At 52.6% G+C, this 21,673-nt stretch overlaps 1 protein-coding gene across 5 annotated transcripts in view; it reads left to right on the top strand.

Moving 5' to 3' along the window:
• The window catches only part of CEMIP (cell migration inducing hyaluronidase 1), a 154,138-nt gene that overhangs the window by 93,775 nt on the left and 38,690 nt on the right, over positions 1 to 21,673 (top strand). For all 5 annotated transcript variants that reach the window (XM_066354578.1, XM_066354581.1, XM_066354582.1 and 2 more), the window contains 6 exons: positions 1,467 to 1,562; positions 2,134 to 2,255; positions 6,196 to 6,328; positions 7,112 to 7,303; positions 18,900 to 19,075; positions 20,347 to 20,556. In XM_066354578.1, the coding sequence (XP_066210675.1) occupies positions 1,467 to 1,562; positions 2,134 to 2,255; positions 6,196 to 6,328; positions 7,112 to 7,303; positions 18,900 to 19,075; positions 20,347 to 20,556 (929 nt within the window). The remainder of the gene's footprint in view (positions 1 to 1,466; positions 1,563 to 2,133; positions 2,256 to 6,195; positions 6,329 to 7,111; positions 7,304 to 18,899; positions 19,076 to 20,346; positions 20,557 to 21,673) is intronic.

Raw genomic sequence — 21,673 nt, 5'->3', positions numbered from 1 at the left:
GAGCAAGGCTCACCAGCTTGAGCCCAAGGTCGCTGGCTCGAGCAAGGGGTTACTCGTTCTGCTGTGGCCCCCAGGTCAGGGCACATGTGGGGGATCAGTCAATGAACAACTAAAGAACCACAACAAAGAATTGATGTTCCTCATCTCTCTTCCTTCCTGTCTGTCTGTCCCTCTCTCTGACTCTCTCTGTCTCTGCAACAAAAATAAATAATAATAATAATAATAGGCCTTTCAAAGTGAGAGACAACATGTGGTTATTTGAGACCAATGAGAACAACTATTTGGGAATCATTAATTCAGTCAGAAGCCAAAATATTGGTCCCATTAGGAGACAAAGGCACTGAGTATTTATGAGACGTGGAGGAGTGGGCGGAGTCCATCCATAGCGGGAAGACATTGCTGTTGGTACAGAAAACATAACATAGAGATATTAATTCTAAACAATGGTTTTTTCACCTTCTTTACCAAGTAAGAGGAGGGTAGATAGAGGCATAGACTCCCGCATTACTTCCAACTAGGATCTACCTGGCAATTCCCGTCTGGGGGCTGATGCTCTGCCCATCTGAGGCCATGCTCGCAACCAAGCTGTTTTTAGCATCTAAGGCAGAGGCTCTAGGGAGCCATCCTCAGCACTCAGGGCCACTGTGCTTGAACCAATTGATCCATGGCTGCCAGAGGAGGAGAAGAGAGAGAGAGAAAGAAGGAAAGGGGGAGGAAGAGGGGTGGAGAAGCAGATGGTTGCTTCTCTGTACGCCCTGACTGGGAATCAAACCCGGGACATCCACATGCCGGGCTGATGTTCTGCCACTGAGCCAATTGGCCAGGGCCTAAACAATGTTTTCCATTTTCAGTTGGTAGCCATCAGTCTAGTAGTCATCATATTTGCTTTATTATCTTTGCAAACAGTTCTTTGGGACACAAGGATGTCTTCAGCCCTGTCCAAAGGTTATTTTGCTGTTTTGACATCCCAAAGATTGGAGGTACTAGATGTGCAAGGCATTTCCTATGGGCAGCTCCAGCTCCATTTACAAGTGGCTTTGTTTATTATTTTTCTTAACAACTTAATCCAAAACAAGTGACAGAAAAAATACAGGAACTGGGACACAGCCAGCAGGCGTAATTGAGCTAAAAAGATACTTTGGATGGGCCTTTATAACGGCAGCTTCCTCTGCCCAGAGAAGGGTGTGGAAGGCACCGGCGGGTCTAATTGGAGAGTGGAAATCCACACGAGAAATGACGGGGCTCCAAACTACAGACGTGTGGGGCCCTGCGGTTCAGCTTACAAACCCGAAGCAAAAGAGGAGACAGTAATCTGCTTCCCAAGTGGGAAGATTGGCTTGAAGCTCTTTTTTTTTAAAAAAAGACACAGTTCAAGATCCCTGTGTGTAGAGAGCTCCCTCCATCTTAGACTCACACCCCTCTGGATGTGGGGTTTCGTCTGGTGCTAAATGTCTGGTCTCTGACAGGTCATCGCGGCTCCGCTGCTGCCCGTGTGTTCAAACTGTTCCGCTCAGAGCATGGCGAGTACTTCAACGTTTCTTCATCCAGTGAATGGGTTCAAGGTGAGGCACTTGGGATTGTTTGGTAAGATCTAACATTTGGACAAAAGGCCAGGACATACTGTCTTTACAGAACGAGGATTTTTTTTCTCTTGCACCAGAAAGACCACTTAACCGTGGGAGAGGAAGCTAAAGTTGCATCCTAAATTTATCTTTGAATCATCAAGCTGATGTAGCCAATAGCCCAGAGGGGCGATTTTTATTCCCTCATGGAATACCTTTTCCATGCCAGCCTATGACACTGAACAGGAAATACAAGCAGGACTACTAGCACCTGGCCTTCGGGGAGCCCACACACGGGGGCCGGAGTGCAGAGGCAGCAATGCTTGGATACACAGATTCCTCTTTCTCCTTTTTGCAATAATGAAGAATATCTATTGCTTTTATAAAGTGAGAGGTGTTTTTAATTAAAAGTTGGGGGAGGTGGCAAATTGTTCTCCAGCTGGTGCAGTTCCAGACAGGTGGCACTCCATCCTGTTGTATAGAGGGGGGTGTGGGGGTGACGCTTAGCGTGACTTGCGACCCCCCCTCCCCAGGCCTTCCTGTCTGACTCGGCTCTTTGCTTTCTGCCTAGACGTGGAGTGGACAGAGTGGTTCGACCATAACAAACTGCCACACACCAAAGGTGGAGAGAAAATTTCAGACCTCCGGGCAGCTCATCCAGGAAAAATCTGCAATCGCCCGCTTGATATACAGGTACCAACTCCGACAATCAATCGCGTGGTTATTTTGAGGAAGAGCCTGTAGATCTCAGATGTTCTCACCATTTGAGTGGTGTGAGTCTCATGGCCAAGAGACGAACATTCCCACGTTATAGGCTCACGATCGGCTCCCGCCTCCTGGCTACTGAGTCCCAGAGCCGGACTCAGATTCTCTCCTGGATCCTGCTGACGAGTCCTTTCCCGCTCCTCACCTTGCTTCTGTGCCACGGCGGAGCGCCCAGCGCAGAGATGGGTTAGACTTAACTCGGTCTCACTTCTCAACTTATCTCCTTTGGGACCCTGAGTGCACAGGATCCAGCTGGTGTACGGGGTGTGGGGTGTACGGTGCAGGGATGCGGGGTGCAGGCTGAGCCTAGCCCAGGTGGTGAGCACACCCACCCACAGCCTGGTTCTCCTGAGTGGATGCCAGAGTTCTGAGCCTAGCCCAGGTGGCGAGCACACCCACCCACAGCCTGGTTCTCCTGAGTGGATGCCAGAGTTCATAGATGGGTGATGTTGGCTCAGGACCTGCCCTTGTCGTTAGCCTATCTAAAGGGACCTGGACACTTTCTCATCAGGGAAGTGTTGAGTAAGCATGCAGCCCTCACAGCTCAGCAGCCCAGCTGTGAGGCTGTGGACACAATGCACAACAGGAAAGACCGAGACACAGACAGAGTGAGTGGCATTTATAGTCTTATGCCCGGTTTTGCTCCAAAACAAGAGGTAGGCCACTTATAAGCTTGATGCAGAATTAGAAGTCATTTGAGAAAGATACCCTCTACCCATTTTATCCTCTTTCAGCCAAACAAAACAACAACAACAACAACAAAAACCTTCTCCCAGGTCATCTAACTGCAGGTCATCTGACTGTGCAGGGACAGTGGACAAGGGACTGCTTTCCCAAGGGCGGACACTCTGTCGTGCAGGCAGCAAAGTCGAGAAGACTTCCTCCTTACTGGGCAGAGCTTTTCATTCATGTGGCCCCGACATTACTGAGAAGTGTTTACCCAAATTAATTGCAAGTTGTAGACCCTTCTTGGGTCCAACAGAATCAAAAGGCACTGCCCCCCCCCCTCACACACACACACACAAAAGCATATACTTCCCAGATTTAATTCCAGTTTTCTCTTGCAACCCTTGGCGTCCCAGCTTTCATTCTGAAGTGGCCATAGTCTTATTCCTCCAGCTCATTGGCTACAGGAAGTCCCGCCCTTCGCTAGACGCTGCCCCTCCCCTGCCCCTGAGCATTTCCGGAAGTCCTCCCAGGATGCTCACATGTCCCACAAATGTCTCGTGCTGTTTGCCCACTGTGGGCTCCAGACCACTGTTGTTAGAAGCCCACCTCTCCCTGCCGGGAAGACATCTTTCCTCAAGCATTTCCCTCTCTCCTCCAGTCACTGTTCCCACCATGGACTCAGGCTCTTCCCTGAGGGTCGAAGCTAATTCTGGGCCAAAAAAAATTAAAACTTGACTCAAAGCTTGCAGCTAGCGGAGGAGACTGGTGAAAAACACACCTGTGTGTATTTTTTACCTCTTGGGTGTTGACTCTGCCTGGGCACGCCACTTAGACCCTGGCCAGCTAAAATGTTGTATTCTGGGTACTTCACACTCTGTTCTGGTCAAAGAGATAGGTCCAGTTCTGTAACTTAATGTCTCAATTTCCTCCCATGGAAAAACGGGGATAACAATTGTTCCCCGGTGGGATTATTTTGTGGTTTTAACGCGACAATACATGAAGAGCCTGACCCACAGTGAGCGCCTATCAATTGTTTTATGGGAAAATTACTTTATTTTATTATAAGACTGGTAGTACTGCCAGTTATTTTATGGTTATTAATCATTATGAAGTACAATGAAACTGTGTCTATGTAAAGTGCAGTTCAGCCCCCTGACCAGGGAGAGAGCCCTGTGTACTCTGGGATCCAACACTGAGGTCTTCGCGTTAGAGAAAGGAAAGAGAGGCCTTGGTGGGGTGGCGCAGTGGTAGAGCGTCAGCCTGGCGTGTGGATGTCCTGTGTTTGATTCCTAGTTGGCAGGACACACAGGAGAAGCAACCATCTGCTTCTCCACCCCTCCCTCCCTCCCCTTTATTCTCCTGCAGCCATGGCTCCGTTGATTTGAGCACATAGGCCCTGGGCTCTGAGGATGGCTCCCTGGAGCCTCTGCCTCAGGAGCTAAAAATAGCTCAGTTGTGTGCATGGCCCCAGATGGGGGTTGCTGGGCAGATCCCGGTCAGGGGTCATGTGGGAGTCTATCGCTCTATCTCCCCTCTTCTCACTTGGAAAAAAAGAAAGAAGAAAGAAGGAAAGAGAAAGAAAAAGTGGCAGATCTGAGCAGCTGTTTTGTTGACATTGCGGTTGGATTTTGTACCTTGAAAAATGTCTAGCTCGATCTGCTGATGTGTTCAGCTCAGTTTTCAATACTGTGGGGTCTCCCACAGAAGAGCAGGTGGCCTCAGAGAGCTAGAGGTACTGGGCGTGGTGGTCAAGTGACCTTGAGCTTCTAAACCCCGTGAGCCTTCGTCTTGCCCTGGAAGAGCTCATCGGCAGCCCCTGCCTCTCTGGTGGCTGTGGGGACCACCCGCGGGGACAGCGCGTATGTCGCTCGTCGGAAAAGGCTGCATTTCAGTTATGGCTGAACTCATGTCCGCATGGCTCTCCTTCTAAAAGCCAAAGACAACTGGGTTCAAAACAATATTTCCTAAAAAGCACCCCCTCCCCGTTTTTAGGTTGACTACTATCCCTTGACTCCCTATCTCCCCAGCCCTGGTGCCTTTGGTCTCTGTGCCAAGGGGAACAGCAGCTGTCGCCCTCGCTGGGAATTGCCTGTCTCTGATGACAGCCAGTCTCCACACACCCAGCCCCAGGAGGAGCCCCAGCTGGCAGGGATCAGCCGTCCCCGTCCTCGGGGCTCGCTGCCCGCATTCTCTACCTGGCCTGAGACTGCTCATCTGTCAGCACCCCCCCCCCCTACACACACACACACCCGTCAACTGAGACCCCACTCTGTGTCAAGCTCCGGGCTGGATGCTGGGAGCAGGAAGGCCGGGAAAACCTGGTCCTTGCCCTCCCCAGAGCCACGATCACTAGGAGGGGATAGACATCACAGAGAGACACTGGTCTGGGAGTCCCTAAGGGCCACAGACACTAGTCTGGGAGTCCCTAAGGGAGCAGCAACTCTAAGCTTTGTAGTTGGATGAGTCTGGATTTGAAATTTTGTCCGTGCCACTCACTAGCTGGCTCTGTGACCCTGGGCAAGTTCCTCAGCCTCTCTGAGTCTCTGTTTCTGTATCTGTAAACCCGGCAAAGACCTCACAGTTTTGCCACAAAGATGGAATGAGATAATATATGCGAACAATATCGCTCCATTGCTACAACGAGGCGGTTCTCAAACTTCATGGTCTGTTGGAATCACCAGGGCAGCTTTGAAAAGCTCTGAGGCCCTTGGCCACATCCAGCCACAATCAGATCTGAGACTTGAGGATCGGGCCTGGGCATGAGCATTTTTAAAGAGTCCCCATGTGCTCTGGAATCACCAGTGGGTTGAATATAATAATAGTGCGTCTTCATGTCGGCCACCGTTCCTGGTGCAGGTGGTGGTGGTACAGCTGTGAGTAGGCAGCCCAGCTCCTAGGAGAGTGTCTGCTTATAGTGATTCTCCTTAAAATGTTTACCCAGCGATGCACAGTAAATCACTGGTCTGGATACCGAGACTGCAGGACCCCAGGCAAGGAGATAGATCCACCCCGCAACTTCGTAACAACACCAGGGGCAATTGTTGGAACAATAGTCTCAAGCCATTGTACATACGTCTTGCTTCAGGGACAATTTTAGACTTGTGAGAGTATATGTTTATAGCATTAATCATCACCTTCCTTCTTTACAAAAAAAAAAAAAAAAAATGACTTTGCTCTGTAATTTCCGTGCCATTCCCAGGCCACGACAGTGGATGGAGCTAACCTCACCACCAAGGTTGTCTACAAAAGAGGCCAGGATTATAGGTTTGTGTGCTACGACCCGGGCCACGCCTGCCAGCGATACCGTGTGCGGTTCCTGTGTGGGCGGCCCGGTAAGCAGCTCTTTGTCGGGGACAGAAATGCAGCAACGGCTGTGCTCTCTGAGCTGGGGGGGTCATAGATTGGGATGGCTGGGTCCGCGGCCTCTAAGACACAGAGCTCCCGCCAAGCTGGTAATGACACAGGAGAAGTGGGAGGGTGCTCGGAGTTGGCAGGAGTCGGCAGACCCCACCTGGCCCATTTGTCCGTCAGGAAGGGGAAGGGCCTGGTCCGAGAAAGCCAGGGTGCAGTGGACAGAGCCGACCTTTCTGCAGCCCTGCCCGGCACCCACACCGACACCGACACCCGGCTCCTGGCCTCGGAGGGCGCTATTATTTTAAACCAAGTCTCTGGGATGCTTGTTAGAAGAGGCTGGAAATCTGGAAATGGCCGGCACTTGGCCATCCCCGGAAGGCAGTCATTAGGGACGCGAGGTCTTTGTGGGGGAAAAGCCTTACAGCTACTGTAAATAATAGTTGAGAGGAACTATATTTGTTTTACATCTTGAGCAAAGTGGGTGTGGTGAGACAGCCGCATTTAACTCCGGCTGAGAACTTAGTGGAAAATTCCTCTGCCCAGAGCTAATGAATGGCTCTTTTTCTGGTAGGGCTTTTTTGTTGACTTCAAAAAAAACCTGTACCCAGGCTGAAAAGGAGCAAGCATGGCGATTTGGGTTTTGGATAGGCAAACCTGGCATTTACTTACTTAGGGAGGGCGAAGGGAAGTGGTGGGCAGTCCAAAGTTTGCCAAAGGGCAAAGGGCAATAATATCTCAGTCCCTCCTGCTTTGGGTTACAGTGAGGCCCAAACTCACCGTCGCCATCGACGCCAATGTCAACAGCACTCTCCTGACCCTGGAAGATGACGTGCAGTCGTGGCAGCCCGGGGACACCGTGGTCGTGGCCAGTACCGACTACTCCATGTACCAGGCGGAGGAGTTCCAGGTGCTCCCCTGCAGAACCTGTGCCTCCAACCAGCTCAGAGTAGCAGGTAGGACTTCCATTAACCCCGTCCCAGACTGGCGAAGCTTACCATTGGCTGAAATCACAGACGATCTGTACGGGGGGGCGGGTCCTCGGGTTGTGACACAGCTCTGTTCCTACGACAGTGACATCACCTGAATTTTGGTGTCAGTTAAAACACAACCTAGGCCTGACCAGGTGGTGGCGCAGTGGATAGAGTGTCGGACTGGGATGCGGAAGGACCCAGGTTCGAGACCCCGAGGTCGCCAGCTTGAGCAAAGAGCTCACCAGCTTAGACCCAAGGTCGCTGGCTCCAGCAGGGGGTTACTATGTCTGCTGAAGGCCCGCGGTCAAGGCACATGTGAGAAAGCAATCAATGAACAACTAAGAAGTCGCAACGTGCAACGAGAAACTGATGATTGATGCTTCTCATCTCTCTCCGTTCCTGTCTGTCTGTCCCTGTCTATCTCTGCCTCTGTAAAAAAAAAAACAACAAAAAAACACAACCTAGCCTAACACAAACGGAACACTTGCACTTTTAACAGTCCAAAATGGTGTCGGTAAGTGTACCGGGGGGACACCAGCTCCCTTCCTCATATTCCGAGTCAGTGAGTGTTTTGCTGCCACGCACAACCAAACTAGTTTGCCCATGTAGTCCTTAAGTGCGACGCTAACAGTGTAAGCCAAAACGCTCACGTCTCAATTTTAAGTTTTTATGGGAGTGAGCATCGTAAACTCAAAACATCGTTATGTCGAGACTGTCATAACTCAAGGACGCCCTGTATTAGTCAGCTATTGCCATAATAACGCTGCATAAGAACAACAACAAAAAAAAACACCCTTAAAAATCTCACGGCAAGCATTTATTTCTTATTCATGCATCTGCCGGGTGTCTAGAGAAGTGGTTTTCAACCTTTTTACACTTGGGAACCAGTGAAAATAGGAGAATTATTTCAGGGACTGCTAAGGCAGAAATCATCCTGAGCATAAGTGAATTTTGTCATTAAGATCATTGAGTCTATAATCTTTATACAACATCAGGGTGGCTAACTCTTTCGCAGACCAGCACAAAATTTCTGGCAGACTGGTTCATGAACCAGCAGTTGAAAAATACCGGTTTAGGGCTCAGCTTCTCCAGGTTGAGAAACGGGTTCAAGTTGGCTTCATAGGACTCTCCTTCTCCCCTCCCGGGGGAGGTGGAAAGCTCCCAGAGGGGTTTGCAGAAACGTGGAAGGAGGCTGAAGCCTGGACTCAGAACAAGCACTCTCCCACCCACCTTCTGTTGGCCAAAGCATACTATACGGTCAGCACGTGTGTGGTGGGGAAGCCTGTCTCTCTCCTCAGGAGAGTGAATGTTTGTTAAGCCGTAATGCAACCTACCCCAGACTTTTAAACCTCTTCTTTCTATAGCTTTTGGGTTTACCTTTTTCTTCTTCTAAATCTTGACTTGGATGCCTTGTGGTTTCTGGTAGGTGGGGCTAATCTGAATCACAGATTGTTAGAGGTAAAAAGAGACCTCAACTATCACCAGGTTATTGACTCTCCATGGACAGAGTTCTGTAGCCATTGGGGTTCTTTGGTTGCAAGAAACAGAATCTAACTTGACTCGGACACGGAATTCAGCAGGGGCTGTTCAACCGGGAGAACTGAAGTAGACACGGCCGAGCTGTGAAAGGACCAGGGGCCAGGGCGACCTCGGGGACCTGGGTGGCAGAAACCGGTGGGCAGCTTCCGTAGGCATCACTGTCTACAGGCACCGTGCTTAATCCCCGAGACAAAGCTCAAAGGTCGCCTTCAGAAAGAGGGAGCACTGGGTGGGCAGGTGGCTTGTGTGCTCACCCTGTGGCCAGGAGGGGACAGGACACTGTCACTGACAGTCTCTCTAAGACAATTTCATATGGAGAAAGGGTCACTCCCCAGAGGAAAACTCGGAGTGTCTGACCAGAAGAAAAGAGATGCTTCTGGGCATTAAAAATCTCAACTCCGGCCCTGGCCGGTTGGCTCAGCGGTAGAGCGTCGGTCTGGCGTGCGGGGGACCCGGGTTCGATTCCTGGCCAGGGCACATAGGAGAAGCGCCCATTTGCTTCTCCACCCCCCACCTCCTTCCTCTCTGTCTCTCTCTTCCCCTCCTGCAGCCAAGGCTCCATTGGAGCAAACATGGCCCGGGCGCTGGAGATGGCTCCTTGGCCTCTGCCCCAGGCGCTAGAGTGGCTCTGGTCGCGGCAGAGCGACCCCCGGAGGGGCAGAGCATCGCCCCCTGGTGGACAGAGCGTCGCCCCTGGTGGGCGTGCCGGGTGGATCCCGGTCGGGCGCATGCGGGAGTCTGTCTGACTGTCTCTCCCCGTTTCCAGCTTCAGAAAAATACAAAAAAAAAAAAAAAAAAAATCTCAACTCCCCTGAAGGAGCATTAGACTTGGGAGTCAGACAGGACTGTGGATTGAGAAAGTATATCCGCTATATTCCAAATAGCTCCTCTTTTTGGAAATGCAAGTACAGAAAGTAAAATTCAACGCAATCTTTATGACTGGTAGGGATGTGCTGAGAAAGAATTTGGGGGAGCACAGTTTTTTAAAGAGGGGAGAAACAGTGTTGGAGTTCAATGCCCTTATTTTATCTGTGGAGGAGTGGACGGTGGAGGTCATATGGCCAAGGTGGCCCACTGACAAGGCACTGTGACCCCAGGCACCGGCCCAGGACTCAGAACTACTCAAGCTGCCCCTGCTGCTTGAGCTGGTGGTACAGTTGGCATGCCTGGAGAGAGGGAGGGAGGCAGCAGCGTGTGGGCAGAGGCTGTGATGGCCAAACATTTGTTCCTTGACAACGTAACAGAGTCTGGCACGTACATGCCAGGCAGTGCTCCAGGCTTTGGGGTGACATGCTTGCTGAGCCAGGTACACATGGCTCTGCCCCCCAGGGAGCCTGCAGTCCCACAGTAAAAAGAGACACCCAGCAATGAACCATCCCAATAAAAATTAAATCCCATGTGTGTGAAGCACTATGGAGAGGAACAGGGGCGTGGCGGTGGTGGGAGCATGGAAAGGGGCGTGGCAAAGTCAGAGCAGGCATGGAAGCCCTCCTGGAGGCGGAGGCGTTAGTGATGGAGCGTAGAACTGGAGGAAGCGGAAAAGGTAATGAGGGGGAGAAAGCTCTGGGAGGGTCAGCAGAGCGCAGAGAGCTGTGGCAGGAGGGAGCCTCCCTTGGGGTTCCGGCTACGGAAGAGGACCAGCACAGTGAGGACAGGACAGCTGGGCCTGGAGGCAAGGGAGACCCCCTGGTGACACTGTGTGGCTTTATTCTGAGGGCAATGGCCTGTTGGATTTTCCCAGCGAGGAAAGATTATTTCCCATGTCCCTGTTCACAGGACAGCCCCAGGGGAGTGAGTTCCTAAGAGTGTGGAACCTGGGGTCTTCACTGGATGACTTCTGTGCCTCCAGGGATAATACGTGTGGACAGGTTTTTTGGGACACCAGGTGTCCCCCTGGACTCTTGGCAGGAGCTGCCTTCAGACCGTTTGAGCTGATGTCACTGCTCACTGTAAGGTGACCCGTGGTTCTGGGCAGCACGGGGCTTCTAGGCGGGTGGCGAGCCTGCCTTGAGTGCCTGGCCCGTGTGAAGGTGGGCGGAGGAGCCCCTGGGAGGGGTGCTCCGGGTCTAGGCGGAGGAGCCCCTGGGAGGGGTGCTCCGGGTCTAGGCGGAGGAGCCCCTGGGAGGGGTGCTCCGGGTCTAGGCGGAGGAGCCCCTGGGAGGGGTGCTCCGGGTCTCTTCACACAGCCCTCGTCTGCACCCAGTGCCGGGCACCCTGAGTCCTGGGGGGCAGGTTTCACTGTGAACCGTGGGTGCCGAGGGTGGCCCTGAGGGTGAGGGGCCCGTGTGCTGATGTAAGGGGCCTCCCAGCATTGTGGTTTGGGGTGAATGATGGGGAGCAGGTTTCACTGTGAACCGTGGGTGCCGAGGGTGGCCCTGAGGGTGAGGCGCCCGTGTGCTGATGTAAGGGGCCCCCCAGCATTGTGGTTTGGGGTGAATGATGGGGAGCTGCTCCTCTTGGCAATGCCCAACAACAGATCCAGCTGCTTCTTGAGGCCTCTTAGGGGCTGGTTGGAGAGAGAGCTGGGCTTCTCTGGGCCTGAGTATGGGAAGGAAAGATTGAATGGAGAAGATGCTGGGCCCTTCAAGACCCTCCCCTCCCCTGGTTTAGCAAGTCTTATATCTGTATCTGTACCAGCCCCACACCCAGCCAACCCCCCTCTCAAGTTATTAGACTCAGAGTGGATGGTCCATTTGATTTTACTCACAAGTGTGGGGCTTGTGTGAAAACAGCGCCCCCTGGTGGACAGTGTCAGAAAAGCCCCAGGGAGGGGTATGAGTCTGTGTGTCCGTATAGGGCAGGGGTCCCCAAACTACGGCCTGCGGGCCACATGCGGCTCCCTGAGGCCATTTATCCGGCCCCCACCGCACTTCCGGAAGGGGCACCTCTTTCATTGGTGGTCAGTGAGAGGAGCATAGTTCCCATTGAAATACTGGTCAGTTTGTTGATTTAAATTTACTTGTTCTTTATTTTAAATATTATATTTGTTCTCGTTTTGTATTTTTACTTTAAAATAAGATATGTGCAGTGTGCATAGGGATTTGTTCATAGTTTTTTTTTTTATAGTCCAGCCCTCCAACGGTCTGAAGGACAGTGAACTGGCCCCCTGTGTAAAAGGTTTTGGGGACCCCTGGTCTAGGGGGACACACATTTCTCCTGTTCAGCCCCACGCCCTTTCTCTGCCTCTCCACCTCCCCCTGAGAGAGAGCAAGGAGTACACCTGCTTCCTTCTTCTGCAAAGCTGCCTCCTGTTACCTCTCCGGGTTCGCCTTCCCAGGCCGGCCGCAGAGAGGGACGGAGGAGGCTTCTTCCCTGGCTCCTTCCTCACGGCCCCCTTCCAGTAAACAGGCATGGTAAGGGTTTTCTGATGGGAAACAGATGGGAATAAAACAAAGTCATGAAAATGTGTGAATCATCTAAAAAAAAAAACATTTCAGAGTTTCACCAACCACAGTGTAATTCCTAACACCTCGTGACATGGCAATTAGAAAGCTCCTTGACTCTCTGTTCTTTGCCCCGTCTTCCCACTTTGCCTGTCACTGCCCTTCCCCCCCGCATTTACATAACACTGCTGCGAACTAGTGCTGACTTCTTGTGCTTTCCTATGAGGTGCTAAGCACTTACAGCATCCATCTTGGCCCCTCTTCACCATAAGCTAAGAAGGAGGGAGCTACTGTTTTCTCCAGGGCACAGATGAGGAAAACTGGTTCACAGAAATGAAACATCTGAACTCGTGCTTTTCAATACGGTAGCCACCAGCCACACGTGGCTATTTAAATGTAATTAAAACTAAATAAAGTTAGAGTTCCTGTTTGTTGGTCACACTAGCCGGATCTCAGGTGTTCAGTGGCCACACGTGGCTAGTGGCTACCCTGTGACAGCACAGAACAGAGTAGGACCATCCTCTCAGAGCTGCTGGTACAGACCAAGCTGAGCAGGATGCACACTTCGAGCTGTCTGGCCCCAAGGCGACGTGATCCACCTTGTCCTCCCTCTGTGAAGGCTCCCATGCTAGCATCTCCCCTCCCAGTCTAGAAGTTGACCGGACTGTGGAGGAAACTGGGAGCTCTGTGGTCTAAATTCACTTCCCTAGGACCTGCCAGCCCAGCCCCTCCGGACTGTTCCTCAGTGGTCTGAGAAGGGCTGACCCCTGGCCCGCCAACCTACAGTCTCACGAACCCTGCTGGTCTGAGCCCTGGGCATGTGTCAGTCTCTCCCCCTGGAGGGTCGTTGATGTTTATGAAGTTGATCAACTTTTTTTACAGTGAAAAGGAGGACAGAAATAAATGGAAGAAAACAATATCATAAGTAAAAGAAACATTTTATTCATTGCAACAGTAATACACTATAATGCAGGGGTCCCCAAACTACGACCCGCGGGCCACATGCGGCCCCCTGAGGCCATTTATCCGGCCCCCGCTGCACTTCCAGAAGGGGCACCTCTTTCATTGGTGGTCAGCGAGAGGAGCATAGTTCCCATTGAAATACTGGTCAGTTTGTTGATTTAAATTTACTTGTTCTTTATTTTAAATATTGTATTTGTTCCCGTTTTGTTTTTTTACTTTAATATAAGATATGTGCAGTGTGCATAGGGATTTGTTCATAGTTTTTTTTATAGTCTGGCCCTCCAACGGTCTGAGGGACAGTGAACTGGCCCCCTGTGTAAAAAGTTTGGGGACCCCTGCTATAATGCATAATAAAAACATTTCTAATATTTTATATTGTAATTATGCTTACATGCCTATTAATTTTTAATAGTAATTTTAAGAAAAGAGTACTCATTTAGATACAAATACGTCACATCACACGCAGTGGGTCGACTCTGCATCGATCGAATACAGACATTTACAGATGAGTCTTCCAATATCAAAAAGGAGGACATGGAGGAGGACACTCTTCAAGAGAGGACGGAACTTACAAAAGAAGGACTGTCTTCCCTAAAGGAGGACGACTGGTCACCTTATGTCTATTCTTCTCTTGCCCCGGAGTGGCTGCTGCTGCTCCACTGAGGAGAGGGCTGGGGGGGGGGGGCAGGGCAGCTGTAGGTGAGCAGGGCAGGGGGGGGCAGCATTTAAAGCCCTGCGTGGGGCCGCTGTGCAGAGCCCCTCTGCTTCCCAGCCACCCCATCCCTTCCTTGCCCATGCTCCTGGCCCTTCTAGATTGTTGGGGACAAATATGGCCACATCTGCTGTCCCTGCTTAACCCTCAGTGTCAGAGCTGCAAGGAGGAAGGGAGAGGTGGACGTGGGAAGCCGGGGCTCGCAGCCAGGAGGGGCGGTGAATGCAGCCGCAGGACAGAAGCTGCCCCGAGAGCCTGTCCTGTCGGGTCCTGATGGGGGCGCTGCAGGCTGGGCGGGAGGGCGGGGCAGAAACGCGCAGACCTCTCTGTCCGATGTTGCCTGCTCACCGGAGTCTGACAAACACAGTCTCTCTGACAAACAGACTCTCGTCTACCGTGGAATTCACTCCTACACGCTGGCCGTTTCCCCAGGGAACAAGGAAGCTGTGGAACCTGAGGTCGTTACCGGTGTGAAGGCAGTGGTGGGGGCCCCGGGCGCCAGCATTCACGTGAGGGCGCTGCCAGGGGCAGCCGCGTGTGTCACATCCGTTATCCTAGCCTCTGTGTGTACCCGGTCCTGTCCCTGAGCACGTTCTGTGGGTCAGCTCGTTTAACACTCCTTTTGAGATACGTGCTGTGTTGGGCAGATAAAATGTATTGTGCTCACTTTGTTAAAGATGACGCTGCCCATGTGGAGGCCGTTGCCCAGGTGAAATTAATGTGTGTCTCTGTGGGCAGGCAGGATCTTTGTAGCCTGGGGCTTGGTTTTGGGATTAAGCCTTTCCCACCCTTTTTGCTGTGGGGTGGTACAATCCCATCATGCCTCGGATAAGTGACTTTGTATTAGAGACTTCCCTATTTTGTATATTGGATTAAAGGTTGTGAAGCTACACTATAAAATAGGGGCAGAATAGGAGCTTGCGCTCTTGGTTCCTGGGATGATTAGCATGAGAGAGCAGAGGGAGCAGAGCAGAGAGCAGAAAGAGGCCATGTGGCCAGGAGAAGCAGCCAAGATGGCGGAGTGCTGAGGGAGATGCCAGTTTGTGTAGAGTTTGGATCTGGGATAAGGAAGGAGATGGGGAACTGAGGAGAATAAGGCTGGTGAGCTAGAAACCTTTGATTCTAGGAAACTCAGATAAGTCAGTGGTTTTGTGAGCACTGAATGTGAGTGGGTTTTGGAGCCCAGTGTGTGTTTTTACTTGCCCGCCGGGTGCAAGCTAGGATTAAAGACTATGGCCCACCAGTTTTGGGCTCCATTGTTTCTTTACCAACTGTCCGAATCCAATGCGAACCTGCACTGGCCGGGCTGCTGTGATAGTGGGCCTGGCCCTGGCTGCAGGCTTTACAGGCTGTTATTATTTTCATTTGTAGATGAAAAGCCTGAGGTTCAGGCTGTTTGAATAGTGTCAGGGACTCGTGGCTACCATCTGAGTTTGGGTCTGACCCAGATAGCCAGGCTCTCGAGCCACAGTGCTCCCACCTACCATCCTGTTCAGACTGGTCCCTGAGGAGGACCCTCAGGCTACCCACAAAAAAGCCGATGGTCAGTGTCCTGCTTAGACATTACATGTTAGGGAGACACTGACGAAGCGAGAGATGCTATTTAAGCCCCTGAGCCTGAAGTGCGGGGCCTGGGAGGGCTGGTGAGAAGTCCTGGGGGGTGTGGTCTGGTTTCCGGCTCTGCCCAGCCCTGCGGGCACACAGAAACCAGAGGCTGATGCCGAGGGTAGTCAGGGAAGCCTTCACTAAGAAGGAGCCCTTGGAACTAGATCTGGATGGACAAGGCGACTGCTATGTGGACAGGGTGGACAAGGCTGTCCCAGCCGGAGGGAGCAGCGTAGACAGAAGCCCTGAGAAATAAACTAGCATAGGTTTATCCGGGAAGGGTGGGGGTCTGGTCTGGCTCCTGAGCCAGGGGCTGTCTGCTAGCTACACGCCTTACAGAGGGCACCCGGCTGCTTGACTTTAAAACTGGAAAGACCCAGGCCCTGGCCGGTTGGCCAGTGGTCGAGTGTCATCCCGGCGTGTGGATGTCCAGGGTTGATTCCTGGTCAGGACTCACAGGAGAAGCGCCCAGCTGCTTCTCCACCCCTCCCCCTCTCCTTCCTCTCTCTCTCTCTCTCTCTCTTCCGCAACCATGGCTCACTTGGTTGGAGTGCACAGGCCCCAGGAGCTGACGATGGCTCCATGGAGCCTCCGCCTCAGGCACTATTGAGAATATGGCCCCAGTAGGGCAGAGCATCAGCCCCAGATGGGAGTTGCTGTGTGGATCCCTGTTGGGGACTCATGCAGGAGTCTGTCCCTCTATCTACCCCTCCTCTCACTTGGAAAAGCAGAAAAGAAAAAAAACAGAAGCCGCAGTGAGATGTCCTGAAGACAGGCAGGCCCGGCATTCTGCAGAGCTGGCTTGTTCCAGACGCTCTCAGTATCAGAACACATGTGAAACCCAAGGCCCGACAGCCCCTGCCCGTGGTGTCTACTCCTGACCTCTTCCATTGAGCAGGGGCACCGACCTTTGACCCCAGGCTCAAGGAATAAGAGTATATTATAGTAAACAGACTATAGAGTAAAGTTAATTTTTTTAATACCTAACCCCCCCCCCTTTTTTTGGAGAGAATTCTGCTGGTTGGTTGAACAATGCCCCCAAAGAGGTCCACGTCCTTATCCTCAGGACCTGTGAATGTTCCCTGACTTGGCAGAAGGGACTTTGCAGGTGTGATGAAGTTACGGCTGTGAGATGATGAGAGATTATTCCGGATCATCTGGGTGGCCTGATGGAATCACAAAGGTCCTCATAAAAGGGACCCCGGGGAGTCAGAGTCAAGAGGAGAAAGTGATGTGGAGACAGAAGCAGATTAGAGGGATGCATATTAAAGATGGAGGAAGGGCCACCAGCCCAGGAGCGTCGGCAGCATTAGAATCTGAACAAGTCCAGAACGGATGCTGGCTCGAGCCTCCCAGGGGCCCAGCCCTGCCAACACCATTGCTGCCGACCCACTGAGGCTGGTCTTGGACTTCTGACTCCCCCCCCGGAACTGGAGAAAAGAAATCACTGTTGGCTCCGACCCACTAAGGCTGGTCTTGGACTTCTGACCCCCCCGGAACTGGAGAGAAGAAATCACTGTTGTTTGAAGCCACGGTTTGTGGTAACTTGTTAGAGCGGCCCTAGGAAGCTGATACTGATTCCGAAGGGGATGTTTTCTCGGCTTTGCCGTGAGCCAGGTTCGCGCCTTTGAACTACGACGCTTCAAAGAAACCACACTCTCCTTGCGTCTGCAAAATTTCAGGACGGTCAACATCCTTAGAAATCTCGCAGCCCCAGTCAGGGTGTGCTGGGTTCCTCCTCAGGGGAGAGGGCGGGCTGGGGTCACTGCTGGTGGCTGCTCAGGGCTCTTGCATGTGGTTACCGTGTCACGGGGCTGAAGGAGGCGCGTGCTCTGTTGCTCAGGTCAAGGTCACGGTGAAGGCCGAGTGGCGTCCGTGGTGTGGGTTCGGGCTGCGAATCCACACACACGAGAGATCGTTGCTCTTCCCCCAACGGGAAGCGGCAGTGCCTACCAGCCAGGTCAGCATGCCCAGCGAGGAGGCGAGTTCAGAGGCAGGCTAAGATCTCTCTGTGCAAGAAAAGGATTTGGGATTGTTATAGAAGCAGAATTTGGGACTGAAAAATCAAAGGCAGTACCAAAGTTCCAAACTCTTGTCACTCTGGGGTGGGGCTTGGGGTCAGCGGTACAAGGTGACAGAGTGTCATCTCCTCCACGACCAGAAGAAGGGAGATAGGGAGGCTGTGACGAGGTCGACACGAGTGAGGCGAATGCTCTCCTGTGCTGTTCCGATCAGGATCACAGAGGCAGCCAGAGCCCGGCCCCCCCCGTGCTGGTCAGGGAAGCTCCAGTCTGGCTCCTTCTAGGTGACCGGGTTGTGGCTACACACTGTGCCTGAGGTTGAAGATGGCCGAACAGAACAGATCTGCCTCCTTTCACAGGGCATGGACTTGCGCTGCTTTGTTGCAGTGGCTGTAAAGAGCAGGTTGCTCTGTGTCTGTAGAATCCCAGCTGCGCGCCTGACCGGCCGGAGGCGCAGCGGATAGAGCGTCGGACTGCGATGCCGAGGACCCAGGTTCGAGACTCCGAGGTCCCCGGCTTGAGTGCGGGCTCATCTGGTTTGAGCAAAAAGCTCGCCAGCTTGGACCCAACGTTGTTGGCTCGAGCAAGGGGTTACTCGGTCTGCTGAAGGCCCGCGGTCAAGGCACATAGGAGAAAGCAATCAATGAACAACTAAGGTGTCGCAATGAGCAACGAAAAACTAATGATTGATGCTTCTCATCTCTCCGTTCCAGTCTGTCTGTCCCTGTTTATCCCTCTCTCTGGCTTTCTCTCTGTCTCTGTAAAAAATAAATTAAAAAAAAAAAAAAAGAATCCCAGCTGCTTGGCAGTCTAGGGTGTACGCTCTGTGCGGTCATCAGAACCCAGATTTCTTTTGTCTCGTCCATATGCCACCTCTAGGGCATGGGTCTCACCTGCCAGGTGAGGCTGGGTCACCCTCACATGTCCACATTCCAGCCCCAGGGACAGAGAGAGAGCAGGGGCCACCTCAGGCTGCACACATCACTCCTGCTCGTCCTGCGACCACACCCACTGCCGGGAACCTGGGCCCTGTCGCTCTCCTGCGGAGCCACGAGCCAACCTAAAACACTGGAGATTTTAGTACCGAAAAGCAGAAAAGGGGACAGATATTGGGGGGACAGATAGCAATTTCTGAACTACAGGTTTCAGATCCAAACATGCCTGGCCATGAATCCTGCCTCTTCGTTCAGACAAGTGACCACGTCCCTGAGCTTCCTTCTTCCGTGCGGTGGGACGGGCGGGGCCCTGCGGCCACCGGGCACACGGGTCACGGGAAGACCTACGCCAGAGCGGCGGAGGCAGCTGGCAGGGGCCCAGGGCACGGTGGGCACAGGCAGTCTCTCTGATTGGCCTAGGAAAACCCATGTACCTTCACACCGGGGAGGAGATCGATGGTGTGGACATGCGGGCCGAGGTCGGGCTCTTGAGCCGGAACATCGTGATCATGGGGGAGATGGAGGCCGAGTGCTACCCCTACAGCACCCACCTTTGCAGCTTCTTCGACTTCGATACCTTCGGAGGCCACATCAAGGTAGGGACCCACCTGGCTGAGGTCGTAAGCCCACCCGGCAGAATTCCCACGATGCCAGCCAGCGGGCAGGATGCTTGGTAGGGAAGGGGATGGAAGGGTAGGAAAGGGGATGAAGGCAAGAGAACCTTCTGGAAGTTGGAGAAGTCTCTTATGTATTATCCACTGCCATGCTCTCCCACCCATTAGTACTTGGGAACAGGGGGATGATGGAGCCAAGCTGGGAACATCTCCCTACTCACCGTCACATGGCCCACGTCCTGCTGCCTTCCCTACCTTCCTGATTTTCAATCCCAATCCTGGCTGTCATTCTCTTTCTTCCTTATTTAACCCCATCCCTTCCTGAAAGCAACAACTGGTATTTAACTCACAAAAGGTCAAGTGTACAATAGGTCCTTTAAAATGCAGATAAATGATAAGTAGCAGAACCAGAGGCTATAGCTTGTTACCTTACCCTGTGAGTCTGCAGGTAGAGATTCCAGGCCATGAGAGCCGTTATGAGCGGCAGAATTAATCCTCACTGTGCAGTGAGGAAGAGTGTCAGCACATCGGAGCTCACGGTCTCGTAGCCTTCCACTCTCAGAGCGATTTCCTTTGCAGCTCTACTTAAACCACCTTTACCTTGCACATTGAATAGCATAAGACACCCCCAAACATTTTCATGGGACCATTGTGCTCTGTGATTTGGGGTTAAAGCTGACAGAATAATAATAGTATATTGGAGTTTTGTGAGGACTATTCTCTTGAAGCTAGAATCACGCTTTAAGGATGAGACTTATTGGTAAATAATTGAGAAGAACGATAGAGTGAAACTTCCAGAGTTCACAGTGGGGACCCTCCTGGCGTTTTAGGTGACACGGTGTTTTGTCATGCCGGCCCATGTTATAGGGTTTCCAGCTTCCCTGGTCCCTGCTCATTCAATGCTTTGTCACCATCAAAAGCACTTCTGGAAGTTCCCTTCCTCGTCACACTCAGTGGCTTTGGAGGCAGGAAGAGAAGGTGGAAGTGAGCCCCAGTCGCTCCGCACCCCTCCATTCGAGTCCATTGCCTTGCCACACCCCTGTTATAAGGAACACCTTGTCCCTTTCCAGGGTAAGACAGACGAGCTAGTGGTCTTAACACGTTTGTGGAGAGCATCACTGATTTACCCGAGACGAGGTTAATGAAGCATTTTGAAGAAAACGCCTGCATGTTTTCAGAATGTGGACACCCCCAAGGGGGGGGTCAGGGAGTGCCTCACGGACTCCTTCTGACTCTTGTCTCTCCTTTCCTAGTTTGCACTGGGGTTTAAGGCAGCACATCTGGAAGGCGTGGAGCTGACGCACATGGGGCAGCAGCTGGTGGGTCAGTACCCCATTCACTTCCACCTGGCGGGTGACGTGGACGAGCATGGTGGCTACGACCCGCCCACGTACGTCCGGGACCTGTCCATCCACCACACCTTCTCTCGTTGTGTCACCGTCCACGGCTCCAATGGCTTGTTGGTAAGTGCCTCCTTCCTAGGGAAGAAAGGACCTTGAGGGCCCTCACACCTTCCCCCCGCCCCATGCCAGCCAGCTCACTGCTGGGCCCAGGGGCCGTCAGTGCTGGAAGGATGTTTACATCTAGTCACTCAGTCCAGGGCTCGTCAGCGGTTGAACCATCCTTACCTGGGATTTTAATATTTTTATTTTTTTCTTTCTTTCTTTTTCCGAAGTTGGAAATGGGGAGGCAGTCAGACAGACTCCCGCATGTGCCCGACCAGGATCCACCCGGCACACCCACCAGGGGGCGATGCTCTGCCCATCCTGGGGCGTCGCTCTGCCGCAATCAGAGCCATTCCAGCGCCTGAGGCAGAGGCCACAGAGCCATCCTCAGCGCCCGGGCAAACTTTGCTCCATTGGAGCCTCGGCTGCAGGAGGGGAAGAGAGAGACAGAGAGGAAGGAGAGGGGGAGGGGTGGAGAAGCAGATGGGTACTTCTCCTGTGTGCCCTGGCCGGGAATCGAATTCGGGACTCCTGCACGCCAGGCCAACACTCTACCACTGAGCCAACCGGCCAGGGCCCTTACCTGGGATTTTAGAGTGCTCTCAACCGAGAACAGGCAACCGACCCACGAGGAGGGAGAAAACAGGGCTGTCTCCGTGCCAGAGGGCACCAGGATGCAGAGTCTGTGGTGGTCACGGGAGTCCACGTGTGGTGGGGAGGGCCATTCCGTGGCCACGTGGCATGACAGATCTGCCAGCTGCGGACAAGGGGCACCGTGCCAGGACTGAGCTGCGGCATCTGCCTGACCAGCTGAGCCAGCCGCAGCAAGGGCCCCTTCCCTTTTGGTAAACCAAGTGTCCGTCGGAGCAAATGCTGCTGAGAGAAGTGTCCTCTCGAGCAAACTGGTGGATGTGCTCGAGGCTTGTCTTGATTTGCACAGAGAGCGCTTACGCGGAGTTGATGCTTCTTTAAATGAACTCAACTTATGTTCTCTATAAACATTTCCAACTGGACGTTACAAAACGGCACCCCGCGAGCTGACTCCGGCTTGTGTTTGGTTTGGCTTGTACGGTGTTTAGAGAAACATTTGATCATTTTGACGCTAAACTGATAATTTTACAGTAAATTGAACTTC

This window comes from Saccopteryx leptura, chromosome 13, assembly GCF_036850995.1.
Source record: "Saccopteryx leptura isolate mSacLep1 chromosome 13, mSacLep1_pri_phased_curated, whole genome shotgun sequence".
NCBI lineage: Eukaryota > Metazoa > Chordata > Mammalia > Chiroptera > Emballonuridae > Saccopteryx > Saccopteryx leptura.
The sequence above is the reverse complement of the archived record's forward strand: the minus strand, read 5'-3'. Positions and strand labels throughout refer to the sequence as shown.